At 46.3% G+C, this 23,938-nt stretch overlaps 1 protein-coding gene across 16 annotated transcripts in view; it reads left to right on the forward strand.

Annotated features, from left to right (window-relative positions):
• The window catches only part of LOC134980775 (protein SIX6OS1-like), a 987,982-nt gene that overhangs the window by 599,643 nt on the left and 364,401 nt on the right, over positions 1 to 23,938 (forward strand). For all 16 annotated transcript variants that reach the window (XM_063947742.1, XM_063947731.1, XM_063947730.1 and 13 more), the window contains one exon: positions 13,263 to 13,383. In XM_063947742.1, coding sequence (XP_063803812.1) covers positions 13,263 to 13,383 — 121 coding nt within the window. The remainder of the gene's footprint in view (positions 1 to 13,262; positions 13,384 to 23,938) is intronic.

A 23,938-nucleotide genomic window follows, 5' to 3' on the forward strand; every position in this document is an offset into this window, starting at 1 on the left:
ACAAGATAAGATGCTTCCTATCTTGCCCACATGTGTCGATATACTGGGCGATGCAAGTACTAGGCCTCATGGTGTCTGCTTTTTACATGGTCAATTTAATTCTTGCCCTCTGCAAGGGTTAATCCTTTCCAAGTGGGATGGCATGCCTCACCGGATCAGGTCTCACATGATTTCCTTGACTCTGGAAGTTCATCTGTCTCTAAGCTGGTGTCCCCAGGACCAATGAGTGAGCAGGGGTCGTCCCTTCTCGATCTCCAACTGGTTCCTCCTAACGATGGATGCCAGTCTGCGAGGTTGGGGTGCGGGGTTGGAGCAACACTCTCTTCAGGGTTGGTGGACCAGGGAGGAATCTCTCCTTCCGATAAAGATTCTGCAGTTGCGGGCAGTGTTCAGTGCTCTTAAACTGGCCCTGCCTCTGGTAGAGAACAGGCCTGTTCAAGTACAGTCAGACACCACCACGGTGGCATACATAAATCAAGGCGGCACTCGAAGCCGTATGGCAATGATGGAAGTGTCAAAAATTCTTCTATGGGCGGAACGCCATCTGCCAGCCATATCAGCAGTGTTCATTCTGGGTGTTTTCAACTGGGAAGCGGACTTCCTCAGTCATCAGGATGTACACACCTGAGAGTGGAGCCTTCATCCGGAAGTCTTTCAACTCCTAGTGGACAGGTGGGGCCTACCAGATGTAGACCTGATGGCGTCTCGACACAATCACAAGGTTCCGGTCTTCGGAGCAAGGATAAGGGATCCTCAAGCAATGTTCATGTACTCACTGGCAATTCCATGGAACTTTCGGCTGCTGTATGTGTTCCCTCCGGTGTCACTCCTGCCCAGGGTGATATGGAAGTTCAAGCAAGAAGGAGGATTACTACTTCTTATCGCTCCAGTGTGGCCCAGACGGCTTTGGTTCTCAGACCTGCAGGGTATCTCAATAGAGTGTCCTCTTCTACTTCCGCAACACCCAGTCCTCCTCGTTCAGGGCCCTTTGTGTCTACCAGGATCTGGTCCGACTGGCTTTGACGACATGGCTCTTGAAGCTTCAGTTCTGAGGGCCAGGTGATTTTATGAGGCGGTCATTCAAACTATGTTGAAATGCAGTGAACCGGCTTCGGCTCAGATTTATTATAGGGTCTGGAATTCTTTCTTCACCTGGTGTGCGTCTAAGAAATATGATGCATACAAGTTTAGTACTTCCAAACTTTTGGCTTTTTCTAGAACGGGGCCTGGACTTAGGCCTTCGGCTGGCCTCCCTCAAGGTTCATATTTCAGCCTTGTCGGTTTGGTTTCAGAGAGAAATTGCATCTCTGCCTGATGTTCATACTTTCACTAAGGATGTTTTACAGATTCATCCTCCCTGTGTCCCTCCTGTGGCTCCTTAGGATTTGTCGGTTGTTCTGGATGCCCTACAAGAGTCTCCGTTTGATTCTCTTGAGTCTGTGAACCTTATGTGGCTTACACTTATGCTTGCTGGCTATTGCCTCTGCTAGATGGGTTTCAGACTTGGGTGCCTTACCCTGTTGGTCACCCTTTCTGATTTTTCACCATGACCGTGCGGTTCTTTGGACTCGCCCTGTTTATCTGTCTAAGGTGGTGTCTTTCCACCTTAACCAAGAGATTGTGGTTCCGGCCTTTATCTCTCCTAGTTTGTCCTCCAAAGAACGGTCTTTGAATGTGGTACGGGCTCTCCATATATATGTGAAGAGAACCGCCTCTCTTAGGAGATCTGATTCTCTGTTTGTCCTATTTGTTTTTTCACAAACGTGGCTGGCCTGCGAATAAGCAGACCTTGGCCAGATGGATTAGAATGGTGATTGCGCAAGCTTATGTACAGGCTGGACTTCCAGCTCTTGCTACTATCAAGGCCCATTCTACTCGGTCTGTTGTACCTTCTTGGGTGGCCCGCCGTGGCGCGTCCCTAGAACAATTGTGTAAGGCGGCCAAGTGGTCCTCAGTGAACACGTTTATCAGGTTCTATGCCTTTGATACTTCCACCTCCCAAGATGCTTCCTTTGGACGCTGGGTTCTTGTACCCGCTACAGTGCGTCCCCTCCCATGATGAACTGCTTTAGGACATCCCCGATGTTATTCCCTGTGGAATACCAGTGTACCCCGGTGCAGAAAAGGAGATTTATGGTAATACTTACCATTGTTAAATCTCTTTCTGTGAGGTACACTGGATTCCACAGGGCGCCCACCCTGATGCAGAATGTGGTTATCTGTGGTTACTAACTACTGTCGTCTCTTTTACCTGCTACTGCATTGGATTGGTTAACAAAACTGAGCTCCAGTGCCTGGAGGCGGGGATATAGAGGAGGCGGTGCAGTGCATCCTGGGAACAGTCAAAGCTTTAGCCTGTTGGTGCCTCGGATCAAGATCCAACTCTACCACCCGATGTTATTCCCTGTGGAATCCAGTTTACCTCACAGAAAGAGATTTTTTTATTTCACTGTAGCCGCAAAATCAAATATTTCAACTTAAAGTTTGATACAGATCATAATATAAAATATCAAGAAATAAACCCAATGTTTAAAAAATTATTTTCCTTTGGGAATTTGTTTTAAAATGTTTGAGTCTGTAACCTTAAAATTTTGACTTCTTTAAACCCAGTCACTATCAAACTTAAATCCAGTTATGTGTTCCTAACAAAATGCTGTTTTAGGTTTGCTTTTTAAATATTTCAGTCCTGGCATGATAAATGTATGCTAACAAATGCCTATTAATTGTGAAGATTTTAATAAAATAACTACATAAGATAAAATGTTACATAATTTTAATTTTTATGTATAGTTTTTTTTCATGTATATGCCTGTTGTGTATCTTCATTAGATTTTTTTACCAATACCGTTTTTTAATACTCTGTTTTTATCATATTATTACATTTTATTTATAGGGCACCACAAGTGTTTCGCAGCGCCATACAAGGGAGACAAAACTTAGCATAACAGTAAATAAATAACAAAAATGGAGTGCAGGAAACAAAGAGCACCACAATTCTCAAAACATAATACAGCGTAGATGTAAGTAGCGAGGGAGTAATCAATCATTGTACTACTTGGGGCTGGCGGCCATAGAAAGAGAGGAGCCTTTACCAGTAGGAGAAAAAGCAGGTAAAGATGGTCGCTGAGTGAAATGTGTCGAGAAGAGGGCTTAGACAACAAGAGGAAAGAGGGCCCTGCTCTGAAGAGCTAACAATCTAGTGGGGAGGGGCGACAGACAGATGACATGCGGTGCAAGCAAGCAGTAGGAAGCCTGATGGCGGTATGCAAGCAAAGCAGAGATGTTCAAGGCATGGGGCAGGTGGATGGAGGAGCAGCCTAAAGACGAGGTTATGTATTGGAGTGGTACGCTTTGATAAATAGGTGGGTTTTCAGTGCCCGTTTGAAGCTTTGCAAGGTCGGGGAGAGTCTAAAGGAGTGGGGGAGCGCGTTCCACTGAAGGGGTGCAGCATGGGCAAAATCCTGTACTCGTGCATGGGAAGCAGTGACCAAGGCAGAGGAGAGGCGACGGTCATCAGCCGACCATAGTGGGCAGGAGGGAGTATGAAGGGAGAGGAGGTTGAAGATGTAAGGAGCAGTGGAATTAGAGATGGCCTTGTATGTGAGGTTGAGGAGTTTGAAGCGGATTATGTAGGGGAATGGGAGCTAGTGTAGATTTTGTCGAAGGGGAGTGGCAGAAATGGAGCTCGGGAGAGGAAGATGAGCCTAGCTGCGTAGTTGAGGACAGATTGGAGGGGAGCAAGGTGGGAGCAAGTGAGGCCAGTGAGGAGAACAGTGTATTAGTCTTGTCGTGAGATGACCAGTGAGTGGATGATAAGTTTAGTTGCACTCTGGGAGAGAAATGGCCTGATGCGAGCAATGTTGCGTAGCTAGATCCGACAAGATTGTGCCAGAGCTTGGATGTAGGGTGCAATGGAGAGGGAGGAGTCAAGAGTGATGCCCAGGCAGCGGAGTTGGGGAACGGGGGAGATGATAGTGTTGTCAACAGTGATAGAAATATTTGTAGGGGGTGTTGCTGTGGCTGGGGGAAAGATAATAAGTTCAGTTTTGTCCATGTTGAGCTTCAGAGAGCGCTCAGAAATCCAGGAGGAGATGGCAGAGAGGCAGTTGGTGACCTGAGAGAGGACAGAGGGGGACAGATCAGGAGAGGAGAGGCCAAAGGAGTTTTTGAGCGCACCCAGGGAAGAGGTGTACAGGGAGAACAGAAGCGGGCCTAGGACAGGACCCTGAGGGACACCAACAGGAAGGATGGAAGGGTGTGAGGTGGTTCCGGAGATAGACACAGAGGAGTGGTTAGTGAGGTATGAGGTAAACCAGTCAAGGACGGTGCTAGAGAGGCCAGAGTTTTGGAGTGTGCGGAGGAGGAGAGGGTGATCCACGGTGTCGAAGGCAGCAGAGAGGTCCAGAAGGATGAGCAAAGAGAATTGGCCCTTGGATTTGGCTGAAAGCAGGTAATTGACTTTCACCAGGGCAGTCTCGGGGGAGTGGAGTGGGCGAAAGCCAGATTGTAGTGGCTCACGGATGGAGTGGTCAGAGAGGTAGCTTGTGAGACAGCTGTAGACCAGTCGTTCAAATAGTTTGGAGGCAAAAGGGAGAAGAGAAATGGGGCTGTAGCTAGTGAGTGATGAAGGGTCGAGGTTGTTTTTTTTTTTTAGAATAGGGGACACCAGAGCATGTTTAAATGGTGTGGGAAAGATGCCAGTAGAGAGCGATAGGTTAAAGAGGTGAGCAAGGTGGGAGCAGGCAGTGGGGGCAAGGGAGCGGAGATGACAGGAGGGGAGGGGGTCCAAGGGGCAGGTTGAGGGGTGGGAGGATAAGATGACGGAGTGGACATCCTTGTCTGAGGTGGGACAGCAAGCAGGACAGGGTGGGAAAGATGGAAGGGAGGGATGGTGGGGGCAGGTGGGCAGCAGAGGGGTGACGGGAGGAGATGTAGATTTGAATATCTTCAATTTTGGAGATGAAGGAGGCAAAGTCAGTGGCAGTGACTGAGGAGGGGAGGGAAGGAGGAGGGGGCGAAGGAGAGTGTTGAAAGTTTCAAAGAGTCGGCGATGACTGAGAAGAGATGAGTGCTTGGTAAAAAGGATTGCTTGGCGAGAGAAAGAGCAGAGCTATAGGAGGATAGGATAAACTTGAAATGGAGGAAGTCCGCCAGAGAGTGGGATCTCCTCCAGGAGCTTTCTGCGGAGCATGAACATTTTTGTAGGAATTGTGTAAGTTTGGTGTGCCAGGGTTGGGGTTTGGAGCAGCGGAGGGGGACAGAGTCGAGAGCAGCGGTAAGGGAAGAGTTATAGAAGGAGGCTGCCTGGTTGGGACAAGTCATAGTGGAAAGAGGAGAGTGGAAGGTCTCGAGGGAGGACAGGATAGCGGGGTTGAGAGACCCGAGATTGTGTCTGGTGATGGTGGGTCTGGGCGTGGAACGGAGAGGGGAAGATGAGAGGGTGAAAGAAAGCAGATGGTGGTCAGAGAGAGGGAAGAAAGAGTTAGAGAAATCAGAGAGATCACATCGGTGGGTGAAGACAAGTTCAAGGGAGTGGCCGAGATTGTGAGTAGGGGTGGAGGACCAGTGAGAAAGTCCAAAGGAGGTGGAAAGGGCAAGAAGATTAGAGGAAGCTGCATTAGTGGTGTCGATAGGGATGTTAAAGTTACCAAGGATGATAGAGGGGAGGTCGGAGGAGAGAAAGTGGGGAAGCTAGGCAGCAAAGTTGTCTAGGAAAGGTGAACAGCGGCCAGGGGGGCAGTAGATCACTGCAACAAGGAGGTGAATGGGGTAGAAGAGGTGGATCGTGTGGATCTCAAAGGTGGAGAAGGTGAGGGAGGGCTCAGGTGTGATGACACGAAAGGTGCAGTTTGGGGAGAGAAGGATGCCCACCCCTCCGCCCTGGCGGCCATCAGGTCTGACCGTGTGGGTGAAGGAGAGGCCTCCGTAGGAGAGGGCAGCGTGGGAGGTGGTGTCAGAGAAGGAGAGCCAGGTTTCAGTGATGGCGAGAAGGTTAAAAGAGTGGGAGATGAAGAGGTCGTGGCTAGTTGGCAACTTGTTGCAGATTGATCTAGCATTCCAGAGTGCACAGGAGAAGGGAAGGGAGGGGACAGGGAAGATGGGGATCAGGTTGGCTGGGTTCTGAATGCGTGTGGGTAGTCTGGAAATTTGGGGGGGGGGTGACATAGCAGTGAGGATTGGTATGGGACAGGAATCGAGGAGCCATAATTCCAGTACAGTAGTGTTGTTCAGAGGAATAATATAGAATGGAGTGGGTGTAATATAGAAAGAACAATGAGAAGGGGAACATACTAAAAGCAGAGACAGTGAAAACTATTTTCTCTGACGTCCTAAGTGGATGCTGGGGACTCCGTCAGGACCATGGGGATTAGCGGCTCCGCAGGAGACAGGGCACAAAACTAAAGCTTTAGGATCAGGTGGTGTGTACTGGCTCCTCCCCCTATGACCCTCCTCCAAGCCTCAGTTAGGTTTTTGTGCCCGTCCGAGCAGGGTGCAATCTAGGTGGCTCTCTTAAGGAGCTGCTTAGAAAAAGTTTTTAGGTTTCTTATTTTCAGTGAGTCCTGCTGGCAACAGGCTCACTGCATCGAGGGACTTAGGGGAGAGAAGTTCAACTCACCTGCGTGCAGGATGGATTGGCTTCTTAGGCTACTGGACACCATTAGCTCCAGAGGGAGTCGGAACACATGTCTCACCCTGGGGTTCGTCCCGGAGCCGCGCCGCCGACCCCCCTTGCAGATGCTGAAGATTGAAGGTCCAGAAACCGGCGGCAGAAGGCTTTTCAGTCTTCATGAAGGTAGCGCACAGCACTGCAGCTGTGCGCCATTGTTGTCACACACTTCACACCAACGGTCACGGAGGGTGCAGGGCGTTGTTGGGGGCGCCCTGGGCAGCAATGTATAATACCTTATTCTGGCTAAAAATACATCACATATAGCCCCTGGAGGCTATATGGATGTATTTAACCCCTGCCAGGTCTCAGAAAAACGGGAGAAGAAGCCCGCCGAAAAGGGGGCGGGGCCTATTCTCCTCAGCACACAGCGCCATTTTCCCTCACAGAAAGGCTGGTGGGAAGGCTCCCAGGCTCTCCCCTGCACTGCACTACAGAAACAGGGTTAAAACAGAGAGGGGGGGCACTTATTTGGCGATATGTATATATATATTAAAATGCTATAAGGGAAAAACACTTATATAAAGGTTGTCCCTGTATAATATAGCGTTTTTGGTGTGTGCTGGCAAACTCTCCCTCTGTCTCCCCAAAGGGCTAGTGGGGTCCTGTCCTCTATCAGAGCATTCCCTGTGTGTGTGCTGTGTGTCGGTACTTGTGTGTCGACATGTATGAGGACGATGTTGGTGAGGAGGCGGAGCAATTGCCGGTAATGGTGATGTCACTCTCTAGGGAGTCGACACCGGAATTGATGGCTTATTTAAGGAATTACGTGATAATGTCAACACGCTGCAAGGTCGGTTGACGACATGAGACGGCCGGCAAACCAATTAGTACCTGTCCAGGCGTCTAAAACACCGTCAGGGGCGTTAAAACGTCCTTTTACCTCAGTCGGTCGACACAGACACGGACACTGACTCCAGTGTCGACGGTGAAGAAACAAACGTATTTTCCTTTAGGGCCACACGTTACTTGTTAAGGGCAATGAAGGAGATGTTACATATTTCTGATACTACAAGTACCACAAAAAAGGGTATTATGTGGAGTGTGAAAAAACTACATGTGGTTTTTCCTGAATCAGATAAATTAAATGAAGTGTGTGATGATGCGTGGGTTTCCCCCGATAGAAAATTATTGGCGGTATACCCTTTCCCGCCAGAAGTTATGGCGCGTTGGGAAACACAGCTTAGGGTGGATAAGGCGCTCACACGCTTATAAAAACAAGTGGCGTTACCGTCTCCAGATACGGACGCCCTCAAGGAGCCAACTGATAGGAGGTTGGAAAATATCCTAAAAAGTATATACACACATACTGGTGTTATACTGCGACCAGCGATCGCCTCAGCCTGGATGGGCAGCGCTGGGGTGGCTTGGTCGGATTCCCTGACTGGAAATATTGATACCCTTGACAGGGACAGTATTTTATTGACTATAGAGCATTTAAAAGATGCATTTCTATATATGCGAAACTCTGGCATCAAGAGTAAGTGCGATGTCCATATCTGCCAGACGATGTTTATGGACACGACAGTGGTCAGGTGATGCAGATTCCAAACGGCACATGGAAGTATTGCCGTATAAAGGGGAGGAGTTATTTGGGGTCGGTCCATCGGACCTGGTGGCCACGGCAACAGCTAGAAAATCCACCTTTTTTACCCAAAGTCACATCTCAGCAGAAAAAGACATAGTCTTTTCAGCCTCAGTCCTTTCGTCCCCATAATATCTGCCCAGGGATAGAGGTAAGGGAACAGAAGCCTTCCACCGCTTCTGCCAAGTCCTCAGCATGACGCTGGGGCCGTACAAACAGGTGCGGTGGGGGGTCGTCTCAAGAGTTTCAGCACGCAGTGGGCTCACTCGCAAGTGGACCCCTGGATCCTACAAGTAGTATCCCAGGGGTACAGATTGGAAATTCGAGACGTCTCCCCCTAGCAGGTTCCTGAAGTTTGCTTTACCAACGTCTACCTCCGACAGGGAGGCAGTATTGGAAACAATTCACAAGCTGTATTCCCAGCAGGTGATAATCAAAGTACCCCTCCTACAACAAGTAAAGGGGTATTATTCCACACTATATTGTGGTACTGAAGCCAGACGGCTCGGTGAGACCTATTCTAAATGGAGTCACTCAGAGCAGTGATAGCGAACCAGGAAGAAGGGGACTATATGGTGTCCCTGGACATCAAGGATGCTTACCTCCATGTCCAAATTTGCCCTTCTCACAAAGGGTACCTCAGGTTCGTGGTACAAAACTGTCACTATCAGTTTCAGACGCTGCCGTTTGGATTGTCCACGGCACCCCGGGTCTTTACCAAGGTAATGGCCGAAATGATGATTCTTCTTCAAAGAAAAGGCGTCTTAATTATCCCTTACTTGGACGATCTCCTGATAAGGGCAAGGTCCAGAGAACAGTTGGAGGTCTGAGTAGCACTATCTCAAGTAGTTCTACGACAGCACGGGTGGATTCTAAATATTCCAAAATCGCAGCTGTCTCCGACGACACGTCTGCTGTCCCTAGGGATGATTCTGGACACAGTCCAGAAAAAGGTGTTTCTCCCGGAGGAGAAAGCCAGGGAGTTATCCGAGCTAGTCAGGAACCTCCAAAAACCAGGAAAAGTGTCAGTGCATCATTGCACAAGGGTCCTGGGAAAAATGGTGGCTTCTTACGAAGCGATTCCATTCGGCAGATGTCACGCAAGAACTTTTCAGTGGGATCCGCTGGACAAATGGTCCGGATCGCATCTTCAGATGCATCAGCGGATAACCCTGTCTCCAAGGACAAGGGTGTCTCTTCTGTGGTGGCTGCAGAGTGCTCATCTACTAAAGTGCCACAGTTATGCATTCAGGACTGGGTCCTGGTGACCACGGATTCCAGCTTGAAAGGCTGGGGAGCAGTCACACAGGGAAAAAATTTCCAGGGAGTGTGATCAAGTCTGGGGACTTCTCTCCGCATAAATATACTGGAGCTAAGAGCAATTTACAATGCTCTAAGCTTAGCAAGACCTCTGTTTCAAGGTCAGCCGGTATTGATCCAGTGGGACAACATCACGGCAGTCGCCCACGTAAACAGACAGGGCGGCACAAGAAGCAGGAGGACAATGGCAGAAACTGCAAGGATTCTTCGCTGGGCGGAAAATCATGTGATAGCACTGTCAGCAGTTTTCATTCCGGGAGTGGACAACTGGGAAGCAGACTTCCTCAGCACGACCTCCACCCGGGAGAGTGGGGACTTCATCGAGAAGTTTTTTCCACATGATTGTGCACCGTTGGGAAAGACCAAAGGTGGACATGATGGCGTCCCGCCTGAACAAATAACTGGACAGGTATTGCGCCAGGTCAGGAGACCCTCAGGAAATAGCTGTGGACGTTCTGGTAACACCATGGGTGTACCAGTCGGTGTATGTGTTCCCTCATCTGCTTCTCATACCAAAGGTACTGAGAATTATAAGACGTAGAGGAGTAAGAACTATACTCGTGGCTCCGGATGGGCCAAGAAGGACTTGGTACCCGGAACTTCATGAGATGCTCACAGAGGACTCAGGGCCTCTGCCGATAAGAAGTGACTTGCTTCAGCAAGTACCATGTCTGTTCCAAGACTTACCGCGGGTGCGTTTGACGGCATGGCGGTTGAACGCCGGATCCTAAGGAAAAAAAGGCATTCCGGAAGAGGTCATTCCTACCCTGGTCAAAGCCAGGAAGGAGGTGACCGCACAACATTATCACCACATGTGGCGAAAATATGTTGCGTGGTGTGAGGCCAGGAAGGCCCCACGAAGAAATTTCAACTCGGTCGATTCCTGCATTTCCTGCAAACAGGAGTGTCTATGGGCCTCAAATTGGGGTCCATTAAGGTTCAAATTTCGGCCCTGTCGATTTTCTTCCAGAAAGAATTGGCTTCAGTTCCTGAAGTCCAGAAATTTGACAAGGGAGTACTGCATATACAACCCCCTTTTGTGCCTCCAGTGGCACTGTGGGATCTCAACGTAGTCCTGGGATTCCTCAAATCACGTTGGTTTAAACCGCTCAAATCTGTGGATTTGAAATATCTCACATGGAAAGTGACCATGATGTTGGCCCTGGCCTCGGCCAGGCGAGTGTCAGAATTGGCGGCTTTGTCTCACAAAAGCCCATATCTGATTGTCCTTTCGGACAGGGCAGAGCTGCGGACTCGTCCCCAGTTTCTCCCTAAGGTGGTGTCAGCGTTTCATCTGAACCAGCTTATTGTGGTACCTGCGGCTACTAGAGACTTGGAGGACTCCAAGTTGCTAGATGTTGTCAGGGCCCTGAAAATATAGATTTCCAGGACGGCTGGAGTCAGGAAAACTGACTTGCTGTTATCCTGTATGCACCCAAAAAACTGGGTGCTCTTGCTTCTAAGCAGACGATTGCTAGTTGAATGTGTAGTACAATTCAGCTTGCACATTCTGTGGCAGGACTGCCACAGCCAAAATATATAAATGCCCATTCCACAAGGAAGGGGGCTCATCTTGGGCGACTGCCCGAGGGGTCTCGGCTTTACAACTTTGCCGAGCTGCTACTTGGTCAGGGGCACACCCTGGCTGAGGAGGACCTGGAGTTCTCTCACTCGGTGCTGCAGAGTCATCCGCACTCTCCCGCCCGTTTGGGAACTTTGGTATAATCTCCATGGTCCTGACGGAGTCCCCAGCATCCACTTAGGACGTCAGAGAAAATAAGATTTTACTTACCGATAAATCTATTTCTCGTAGTCCGTAGTGGATGCTGGGCGCCCATCCCAAGTGCGGATTGTCTGCAATACTTGTACATAGTTATTGTTACAAAAAAATCGGGTTGTTATTGTTGTGAGCCGTCTGTTCAGAGGCTCCTACGTTTGTCATACTGTTAACTGGGTTTAGATCACAAGTTATACGGTGTGATTGGTGTGGCTGGTATGAGTCTTACCCGGGATTCAATATCCTTCCTTATTGTGTACGCTCGTCCGGGCACAGTATCCTAACTGAGGCTTGGAGGAGGGTCATAGGGGGAGGAGCCAGTACACACCACCTGATCCTAAAGCTTTAGTTTTGTGCCCTGTCTCCTGCGGAGCCGCTAATCCCCATGGTCCTGACGGAGTCCCCAGCATCCACTACGGACTACGAGAAATAGATTTATCGGTAAGTAAAATCTTATTATTTTTTTTTAAATAATGGAAGGAAAGGAAAGGCTGAGAATGTTACACAGTGGTTGTAGAGAGTATAAATGAGGTGCAGAAAGCAATGTGTGAGAGCAGTATGGCTGTTACTTAATCAGACAGGGAGGTCAGTGTCCAGGCTGTGCGGACTGCAGGCTTTGGTAGTATTGGATTAGGTTATTCTCTGTAGGCTGTTGATTGTAGGTGGGGATGATAGTCTGCTGTTCTTCTGTTCCTCTCCTGGTTAGCTCCGATTATCTCCAAAGGTCATATCTTCATACTTAACACTAACATACTTTACCGCTAAGATGCTATGCAGCAAGAGGCTTGCAGCCAAATATGTACTGATTAAATATAAATGCACACATTGATACAGGCTTGTATCAATGCTTGATACAGCTTGATACAGCACCCACCCTCTGAGACCCCACCTACAACAAAAGGTAAGCTATAGGTGTGTATAACAACAGATCAGTCCATCCCCCACTAGTACACAGTGATTTCCTACTATAGTAGTGGCTAGGAATAACTAACTATAAACAACGTAGCAGGTTACCTATCACAATTCAAAAAAGCATGAAAGTCATGGTATTTTTATTATTTTATCAATTCCCCAAATCTAGTAGCATGTGTTTTGGTTGTGATTTATTTTAGCACCTCTTTAGAGATGTCACTTTTTTGAGATACCTCCATACTCATTCATGCCAGCATTGCAATATCTGAAATTGTTACCAAGGCTGATAGCATGGGAGGAACAGTGCATCAATTGGCAAAAAAATTATCTAAACTTGTGAGGTGCATGACAATAACCCTGTTTTGATCTCAGTTCAGAGAATGCAGTCTTTGCATATACTGCTTTTTCAAGAGACGAGTTGTAGTCTCAGACAGCAATATGGGGAACCATGCAGGGAGCAGCGGTCTTGGATAAAGAGCGCAACCTGGCATAATCAGGCCCACCTCACCTCTTGACCCTACAGTGGATGCACCTTTTGCACCAACTAAAGTTCAGCCACAAGCTAAGAGCCAAGAGAAGAAAGTCAACTGCAGGAATTGAAATCCTGTCAAAGGAGCTGGTTTGACAGATTGCATAACTTGTCTGATCAACTTCATTGATAACCATGCACTGACTGCAGCTATATTTTCAACTCACCCCAGCAGTTAGCCTAAAATATTAAATATTGGATTGAGGTTCTTCTGCTGTATTCTGGGCATGGAACATAGACAGTTCTCTAAGGCAGAGGTAGGCTTGTTTGTTGTTAAAATATACTTTTATCCTTTTACTTGTACAAAAGTGTACTACAAATCACCCTTACATATTATGATTCGTCATAAGTTTTGATTAAAAGTATATTTTTCAAGAGACTAATACTACAGTAGTCAGAGCAAATTGCGATGTTTCTTGCAACAATTATAAAATGAGTATTGTATATGTTATTCTTTAACATGTATTGGAAGTACAACACTGAGGAAAAACAGTAATGACATCCTTGAACAGATTACTCAAATTTCACATTTGACTTCTGAAATAATGCCCAAAGTCAAGGAACTTGAAAAGAAGATAATATATTTTCAAGAGGTAATCATATGTTTTTATTAAGCTTCTAAATAAAACTATATGAGAACACCAACATTATAATGTTAATCTTATAATACATTTTTCACATGCATAATTTCTACAGTTACTGAAAATGTTTATCTTTCTAGCTAATAATAAGTACTGGTTTTATCCTTGCAAATAATAGTTTAACATGTCCCTTATTTTATATACAAATACTGTGCAAAACTTTTAGGCAGGTGTGGATAAATCTGGCAAAGTAAGAATGCTTTCATAATATTTTTATCAATTAACAAAATGCAAAGTGAATAAAAAGAAGAGAAATCTAAATCAATGTTTGGTGTGACCACCCTTTGCCTTCAAAACAGCATAAATTCTTCTAGGTATAATTGCACACAGTTTTTGAAGGAACTTGGGAGGTTATTCCAAACATCTTGGAGAACGAATCACAGATTTTCTGTGGATAATAGGCTTGCTCAAAACCTTCTGTCTCCATGTAATCCCAGACAGACTCGATGATGTTAAAATCAGGGCTCTGTGGGGGCCTTATCACTTCCAGGGCTCCTTGTTCTTCTTTAAGCTGAAGCTAGTTCTTAATGACATTAGCTGTATGTTTGGGGTTGTCCTGCTGCAGAATACAATTGGAACCAATAAGTTGCATTCCGACAGGACCCTAACCCCCCTAAAACCTTGCCAATATCTAACTGGACCACCTTACATTGGTTTCATTCCAATTGGTGCAGCTTTCTTTCAGATCCATCCAGCAGAAGTCCCACAACAGGCTTCTTGGGTAAAAGTTTTGTCCGCAATGTCCGGTGCATTCCGCTGTGAGGTCCGACTGACCTCAACCCCCTACTATGTCTTCTTCAATCCAATGTTACCACTCTATGGAGTTTTCATCTAAATCTATCCAGTGGAAGAGCCAGAACAGACTCTCTGGTTCAAAGTACTGCCTGGCGCATTCCATCGTGAGGTCCGACCAGGACCCTACTGGACCACCATGTGTTGGTTTCATCCCAATCGTTGCAGGAGTGTCTTTTTTGTTTATTTTGAGGAAAACAACTCACAGAAGGACTCCTTTATAGAAGAAGAGGACCAATGTCAATTTTAAAGAGGACTTGAATACATTAAGGACTATTTTAGGATAAGTGGTTTTCTGAAGTTTTGAATATAATCTTATGTTTTAAAAAGTTGTACACGTACCTTATACATAAATACATATTTCCACTTAATTTTCTGGGCGGGCCTTCCCCAGAATGATGCTGTCAAAAGGCTGGCGTTGAGTAAAATAATCCGCCTCCTCCTTTGCCCCGTCCCGCCTCTGATGCTGCCCTGCTCAGTGCTGTATATACTGGGACAACAGGCCAAGCTCTGACCGCTTTATGTTAAATATGTAAGGTTTGCAGGGATAGGCTGACTCTCTATTCCAAAGGGCCCTAGGTCTCCTTGCTTAGCTTCTCACTCTCCTTAAGGCTCCTCCTTTGCAGTTAAAAGGTAGGATTTTTGCACAACACGCAAGGTCACTGGGAGAGTTGTCGGTACCCTTTACACAGCAAGTAAACAGTTGCTGACTATCAAGCTTACCTTTAATGCATTTAAGAGTCAGAATATCCTTTACTCCTATTGCTCTGAGAGGTTCGGCAAGTGTTTAGTTCAAGTGACAAGTTAACCTCTGATAATTGAGACACTATCCTCTCCTGAGTGGAAATAGGTTGGTTAAGTACTTATGTCTGAAATCTCTCTCTATATAAAAGGCAAATACCACTGACTCATCACAAAATCTCCTAAACCATATGGCTGCACTTCCTTGCCAGTGGCAGTTTTAGAGCAGTCCATTATTCAAATTATTCAAATAGGGGAGCCACACCCGGCGATAGTGTTTTGGAGTGGCAGTTGATGTGGTGCCCCTATTTTAATAATGGAGTGCTCTGGAACTGCAACTAAGTCCAGGAACAAAGTGGTGTGTCATCACCCCTCCGCAACTTGGTATCGCTGGCACCACGCATTCTTTCCTCAGCTGGGTGTGCTGTCGTAAATGTCCTCTGTGAGGGGAGAATGATCTTGCCCCTTTTCTCTGACGTCCTAGTGGATGCTGGGGACTCCGTAAGGACCATGGGGAATAGCGGCTCCGCAGGAGACTGGGCACAGCTAAGAAAGATTTAGGACTACCTGGTGTGCACTGGCTCCTCCCACTATGACCCTCCTCCAGACCTCAGTTAGACTCCTGTGCCCGGCTGAGCTGGATGCACACTAGGGGCTCTCCTGAGCTCCTAGAGAGAAAGTATATTTTAGGTTTTTTATTTTACAGTGAGATCTGCTGGCAACAGACTCACTGCAGCGAGGGACTAAGGGGAGAAGAAGCGAACCTACCTAACTGGTGGTAGCTTGGGCTTGTTAGGCTACTGGACACCATTAGCTCCAGAGGGATCGACCGCATGGAACCGGCCATTGATGTTCGGTCCCGGAGCCGCGCCGCCGGCCCCCTTACAGAGCCAGAAGCAAGAAGAATCCGGAAAATCGGCGGCAGAAGACATCAGTCTTCACCAAGGTAGCGCACAGCACTGCAGCTGTGCTCCATTGCTCCTCATACATACTTCACACTCCGGTCACTGAGGGTGCAGGGCGCTGGGGGGGGGGCGCCCTGAGAAGCAATAAAAACACCTTGGCTGGCAAATATATCACAATATATAGCCCCAGAGGCTATATATGTGATAAATACCCCTGCCAGAATCCATAAAAAAGCGGGAGAAAAGTCAGCCGAAAAAGGGGCGGAGCTATCTCCCTCAGCACACTGGCGCCATTTCTCTCTCACAGCTCCGCTGGAAGGAAGCTCCCTGGCTCTCCCCTGCAGTCTACACTACAGAAAAGGGTAAAAAAGAGAGGGGGGGCACTAAATTTAGGCGCAATATACATATAGCAGCTATAAGGGGATATAATTTAGTTAATCCCTGATTTATATAGCGCTCTGGTGTGTGCTGGCATACTCTCTCTCTGTCTCCCCAAAGGGCTTTGTGGGGTCCTGTCTTCTGTCAGAGCATTCCCTGTGTGTGTGCGGTGTGTCGGTACGGCTGTGTCAACATGTTTGATGAGGAGACATGTGGAGGAGGAGCAGGTGCCTATAAATGTGTTGTCACCCCCTGCGGGGCAGACACCAGAGTGGATGGACTTGTGGAAGGAATTACGCGAAAGTGTCGACTCCTTACATAAAAAATTTGACGACATGCCAAATGCGGGGCAGCCGGCTTCTCAGCCCGTGCCTGCCCAGACGTCTCAAAAGTCATCAGGGGCTCTAAAACGCCCACTACCTCAGGTGACAGACAGATGTCGACACGGATACTGATACCAGTGTCGACGACGAAGAGACTAATGTAATGTCCAATAGGGTCACTCGTTATATGATTGAGGCAATGGAAAATGTTTTACACATTTCTGAGGTGACCCCAGGTACCACAAAAAAGGGTATTATGTTTGGGGAGAAAAAACTACCAGTAGTTTTTCCCCCTTCTGAAGAATTAAATGAAGTGTGTGAACTAGCGTGGGCTTCCCCCGATAAAAAATTGGTAATTTCAAAAAAATTACTAATGGCGTACCCTTTCCCGCCAGAGGATAGGTCACGTTGGGAAACACCCCCTAGGGTGGATAAAGCACTTACGCGCTTATCAAAAAAGGTGGCACTGCCGTCCCAGGATACGGCCGCCCTAAAGGAACCTGCTGACAGAAAGCAGGAGGCTCTCCAGAAGGCTATATATACACACACTGGTATTATACTGAGACCAGCTATTGCCTCAGCATGGATGTGCAGTGCTGCAACTACATGGTCAGACTCCCTGTCAGAAAACATTGACACCCTAGACAGGGACACTATATTGCTAAACGTAGAGCATATTAAAGACGCTGTCTTTTACATAAGAGATGCACAGAGGGATATTTGCCGGCTGGCATCTAAAATAAGTGCACTGTCCATTTCTGCCAGGAGAGGGTTATGGACCCGGCAGTGGACAGGTGATGCAGATTCTAAAAGGCACATGGAAGTTTTGCCTTATAAGGGTGAGGAGTTCGGGGATGGTCTTTCGGACTTAGTGTCCATAGCAACAGCTGGGAAATCAGCATTTTTGCCACATGTCCCCTCACAACCAATGAGAGCACCGTATTATCAGGTACAGTCCTTTCGCCCCCAAAAGAGCAGACGGGGTAGAGGCGCGTCCTTTCTGCCCAGAGGCAGAGGTAGGGGAAAAAAGCTGCAGCATACAGCCACTTCCCAGGAACAAAAGTCCTCCCCCGCTTCTTCTGCTAAGTCCGCCGCATGACGCTGGGGCTCAACAGGCGGAGCCAGGAGTGCCTGAGGCACCCGAAGCATAATCCCTGATAAGTGCCAGCATTGCATGATAACAGAACCGACATCGGGGCTAATAGGATAGTCTCCGGTGATCCTATTAGCAGTGGTAAAGTAGAGCTGCTAATAGGATACCGCCCATATGCTTTCGAGACACATACGTTATCTGATATCAACAGATCTAATAAAACAAAACATTAACTCTCTTAGATATGTGATTATCTCAGATGTGACAGGCAGTAAGTGCGCATCAGTCCTAATTTACAACTGGTTGTAGATGTACTATGCTGTGTTTTGTCAGTCGATTATCATCAGTGGCTTTGACTAATAATTTAAAACCGCACTAGGAATGAATTCTAAACAAGCCTGATTGGTGGCTTAAAAAAAACCAGTATGGTAAATCTACCATATGTTCTTTACACTACATTGTTCCTATAGGACAGTGGTTTCCAAACTCGGTCCTCAACATCTCATGTTATTCAGGTTACCTAGCAGGTGCAGAGGTGTATTCCTTACACATTTTAAAAGCCACAGAGGTGTAGCTAATTATTTTACTTGCGATTCTGGAAAACATGAACTGTTGGGGGATCTTGATTTTGAGAACCACTGCTATAGGAGACTGAAATCAAGTATTCAAGGTTTTGTCTTCTAATCACTTTAGGTTCTATTACTGTCATGTACATTTTGTATATATCTTTACACTTTGCAAAATTTATATCCAGACAGCTAATTTTAGATGCAGCAAGTGACAATATGGGCCTTCATAAGCTATTTTCTTGGAAACCAGGTGTCACAACTGAGGGCTGGTGTCGGCTGTGGGAAGCCTCAGTTGTAGGGGCTGAGGTGTATGTGAACTTGGGTGGTAAGATAGGACTCCTAGACATACGTATGGACCTGCAGCACCAAAGGCCGAAGGCGTGACCACGACAACAAAGGAAAGTTCAAATGCTTGTGAGCTGAGTCTCAATAAAACCTATGTCGGCAGTTAGCAATATTAAGAACAGCATATAAGTCACAGTTCCCAGGAGTGCATATAGGCAGTCTCTAGGTGTGATATAATTAAGCACAATCTTGAAGGACTTGGAGATGATATGTCCTTACCAACACCGATGCACTGGGTAGCTGATGGGAAACAGAAGCTGTTGACTACTGCCGGGTTGTGCCAGATGGGACTGGTCCAATGGTAGAGTTGAGTTGGTAATGCAGGAATGCACTAATGTAGCTTGAGTGCGAGGAATATACGGGTGATGCTTGAGAGCATAAAAAGGAGTTGCTTAGGAGCATATACAGGAGATGCTTAGGAGCATATACAGGAGATGATTAGGATCTTATACAGTAGATGCTTGAGAGCGCAGATTACTGGAATATTGAAACGGCACCGCTGGAATGCTGGAAGCCGGTGTTGTAGTAATCTGTCAGACGCAGGATGCAATAATGGGATACTGCGGAGTCAAGCTGCACCATGAGGATAGGAATTGGTGCCAGTCTCTAGTGGAGCTTGCAGACGGCGATCACCACAATCAGGAGAGACTGCTATCACTACATAGTAACATAGTATCTAAGGTTGAAAAAAACGACAATTGTCCATCGAGTGCAACCTATTTATGGTCTCCTATGAAGGATTATTTTGTATAAAATTTTGACTGATGTTGATGACTGCCGTTACGTTTTACCCCTCTTTTTTATAATAACCATAGTGCGTGACTATGCCTCGTTACCCTGGATATCCTTATCCATTAGGAATTTATCTAACCCATTCTTAAAGGTGTTGACTGAGTCGGCCATTACAACTCCCTCAGGCAGGGAATTCCAAACACGTATCATCCTTACCGTAAAAAAGCCTTTACGCCGTATTGTGCAGAATCTCCTCTAACCTGAGCGAGTGTCCAAGAGTTGTCTGTGTTGATCTAACCAAAAACACGTCCTGTGCAAGATCTGTATATTGTCCCCTTATATATTTGTAGATGTTGATCATGTCCCCTCTTAATCTCCTCTTTTCCAGTGTAAACATGCCTAGTCTTGCAAGACTTTCCTCGTATTCCAGCGTCTCCATACCCTTAATTAGTTTGGTCACCCGCCTCTGAACCTTTTCTAGCTCCAGGATATCCTTTTTGTAGTATGGTGCCCAGAATTGTACACAGTATTCAAGGTGTGGCCTCACAAGTGATTTATATAACGGGAGTATAATACTCTCGTCCCTAGCATCAATTCCCCGTTTTATGCATGCTAATATCTTATTAGCCTTCTTTGCTGCAGTCCTACTTTGGGTACTACTGCTTAGTTTGCTATCTATGAGGACACCTAAGTCCTTTTCCAGTACAGAATCCCCTAATTTTACCCCATTTAGTAGGTAGGTGTTATTTTTGTTCTTGTTACCACAGTGCATTACCTTACACTTGTCTGTATTGAAGCACATTCTCCATTTCGCTGCCCAAGCTTCTAATTTAACTAAGTCGTTCTGAAGCGACTCAGCATCCCCCTCCGCATTTATAACTTTACACAATTTGGTATCATCTGCAAAAATTGACACCATGCTCTCTAGACCTTCTGTTAGGTCGTTAATGAAAATATTGAACAATAGCGGTCCTAAACTGAGCCTTGCGGCACACCACTTAGCACTTCAGTCCAATTTGAAAAAGATCCATTAACCACAACGCGCTGCTCCCTATTATCTAACCAGTTTTTGACCCAAGTGCATATTGTGCTTCCTAGCCCTGTTTCTTGTAGCTTGTAGATAAGTATCATGTGTGGTACAGTGTTGAATGCTTTGGAAAAATCTAAAAAGATTACATTAACCTCTTTACCCTGATCTAGGTTTGCACTTACTGTTTCATAAAAGCCAAGTAAGTCAGTTTGACAGGATCTGTCCTTCATAAACCCATGTTGATTCCTTTTAATGACCTTATTGACTTCAAGGAACTTCTGAATGCTATCTCTTAGAATACCTTCCAATACTTTCCCCACTATAGATGTAAGACTAACTGGTCTATAATTACCTGGTTCAGCTTACTTCCCGTTTTGAACATAGGCACTACTTCCGCTATACGCCAGTCTTTGGGAACCATACCTGATAATACTGAAACCTTAAAGATCAAAAATAGCGGTTTTGCAAGTTCAGAGTGAAGCTCCATTAGAACCCTTGGGTGAATACCATCGGGACCTGGTGATTTATTAATCTTTAAATGTTTTAATCGGTCACAGACTACTTCCTTGCTTAAATAAGTACCTATCAGTGGGATATTCTCATTATTGAGTTTGTGTTAGTCCCTGAATTGGGTCCTCTCTAGTAAATACTGTTGAAAAAAACTCATTTTGTGTGTCTGCTATGTCATTATCATTTTTGCTTAAGACCCCCAACATGTCTTTTAAAGGGCATATACTCTCCTTTAATCTCTTGCTATTAATGTATTAAAATATTTTTTTGGGATTCGCTTTGCTTTCCTTTGCTACTAGTTTTTCAGTTTCTACTTTAGCCGCTCTTATTTCCTTTTTGCATATTTTGTTACATTCCTTATAGTGCTGAAATGACTCTGCTTCCCCGTCAGATTTGTATTTTTTAAATGCTCGCCTTTTCTTGCCCATAAGTTCCTTTATCTTTTTGTTAAGCCACATCGGTTTAATGATTTTTATTCCTTTTTTTGCTGCTCGTAGGAATAAATTTGAGAGTATTTTTAGCTAGCAGGAATTTTAGTACCTCCCATTTCTCTGTAGTATTTTTTGCTAAAAACAAACCTTCCCATTCAATATCCCTGAAAAATACCTTCATCTTTTCAAAATTCGCTTTGCTAAAGTTTAGGTCCTAGTTGAGCCAGTATAGGGCTGCTTATGAAAACTGATGTTGAATGTGACCATATTGTGGTCGCTGTTTCCTATGGGTTCCCCAACTATAATACCTGATACCAAATCCCCATTGTTTGTTAATTCCAGGTCTAAGATTGCATTGTACCTAGTTGGTTCCTCAATTAGTTGAACTAAGTAGTTATCATTAAGTGTGTTTAAAAACATATTGCCCCTAGCAGTATCACATGAATTGTTTTTCCAGTTTATCTCTGGATAGTTAAAATCTCCCATCACTACTATGTCTCCTACTCCTGCTGCTCTTTCAATTTGCTTTAGTAACAATTCATCATCAGATACATTAATACCAGGCGGCCTATAGCATACACCCAATACTAACTTTTTTATTCCTTTTTCCCCACATGCAATTTCTACCCATAATGTCTCAACAGTGTCTACAGTCCCCTCCTGAATATCTTCCCGTATATCAGGTTTTAAAAACGGCTTTACGTAAAGACACACCCCTCCACCCTTTTTATTTAGTCTGTCTCTCCTAAACAGTGTATAGCCCTCTAGATTGACTGTCCAATCATGAGATTCGTCCCACCAAGTTTCAGTAATGCATATAATATTATATTGTTTGCTTGCTGCAAGTATTTCTAGTTCGCCCTTTTTACCAGTAATGCTTCTATTGTTTACATGCATACAACTAAGATAAGTATTTTCCCTTGCGTTAGGGACATCTTTCACCTTATGTAGCAATGATGACCTGTAATCGTCAATGGTTAGTGCTAGGATGACAATTGAAGCACTGACCACCCTCCAGCACAGAAACAGGCTATTTATACCTGCTGGACTGCAGGCATTGGCTATGCAATTAAGCAGGAAACAGTAGTGCAGTGGATTGGAGGAACTGCAACATGTGACCAGGAGCAAGATGGCTGCGCCCATGATACTACTTGGAGGGAAAGCCAGCTTTGGGAAAACACGTGGAAACAACAACAAAGGCGGCGGGAGCCGCGGCAGGCAGGAGATGCCACACCATCCATTACACAACCAGACCACAGGAACAGCGGCAGAGACCACAGTGAGCAGAAGACGTCGTGCCCAGCTCTCTGCGCACTGAGGGCATGGACCGGCGGCAGCGGAGATCGTTGCGGGCAGAAGACGCCACACCTGTTCACCCATGCAGCAAGGCCACAGGAACAGTGACAGACCGCAGTGAGCATGAGACGTCCTGCCCAGCTCTCTGCACACTGAAGGCACAGGCACGGCTGTGGGGGTCACGGTTGGATGAAAACGCCATTCAGAGCCCTGACAAGATCACTGAGAAGGGCACTATCACACAGCGCTGTGGGTTAGCGGTGAAGCGATGAGGGATAGATACATCAGCAACACAGCTGGGACCCAACCCTGGAACGCAGAGCCAGCCTCAGAAGACACTTGACGGGTAAGAAATGCCGACCAGTTACCCAGACCGTGACAGCACCCCTTCCTTTAGGAGTGGCCCCAGGACACCTCTTGGGCTTCTGAGGAAATCTGGTATGGAAATTCCAGACCAATTTTGGAGCATGGACATCAGATGCGTTCATCCAGGAACGTTCCTCAGGACCATATCCCTTCCAATTGATCAGGTATTGAAGATGACCATACCGGAGACGAGAATCCAGGATCTTGGCGATCTCATGCTCAACACCACGTTGAGTTTGGACCTTGGGAGCAGAGGGAAGCATTGAATAAAAGCGATACAGAATTACTGGCTTCAGGAGTGAAACATGGAATGTCCTGGGAATCTTCAGAAAAGAGGGTAGTTGAAGTTTGTAAGCCACTGGGTTGATGATTTGCTCAATCAGGAAAGGTCCAATATAGCAGGGGGCAAATTTCATGCTTGGGACCCTCACTCTCAAATTCTTTGTAGACAGCCAAACACGATCACCAACCTTGAGAGCAGGAATTGCCCTATGCTTATCCGCAAATTTCTTGTACCTGGAGGATGCTTTTAACAAAGCTGCACGTACCTTCTTCCAGTTATTTGAAAACTGATGAAGAGTGATGTTAGCTGGAAGCGGCTGAAATACCGGAACTTTTGGGTGAAACCCATATTTGGTGAGGAATGGCGTGGAGAAAGTTGAGGAATGATACTGATTGTTGTGGCAAAATTCAGCCCATGGGAGGAGCTGAACCCAGTCATCTTGGGAAGAGGATACATAGACACGGAAGGCCTCCAAGTCCTGATTCACCCTCTCTGTTTGCCCTAAAGTTTGAGGGTGATAAGCTGTATAAAAGTTCAGCTTGACTTGGAGAGCCTGGCAGAGACTCCGCCAGAACTTGGCAACAAACTGGACCCCTCTGTCGGAAATAATTCCTCCGGGAGACCATGTAACCTGAAGATCTCTTGAATGAAGACTTGAGACAATTTAGAAGCTGATGGAAGATCAGTGAGAGGGATGACATGAGCCATCTTGG

The sequence above is a fragment of the Pseudophryne corroboree genome, chromosome 12 (genome assembly GCF_028390025.1).
Source record: "Pseudophryne corroboree isolate aPseCor3 chromosome 12, aPseCor3.hap2, whole genome shotgun sequence".
Taxonomy (NCBI): domain Eukaryota; kingdom Metazoa; phylum Chordata; class Amphibia; order Anura; family Myobatrachidae; genus Pseudophryne; species Pseudophryne corroboree.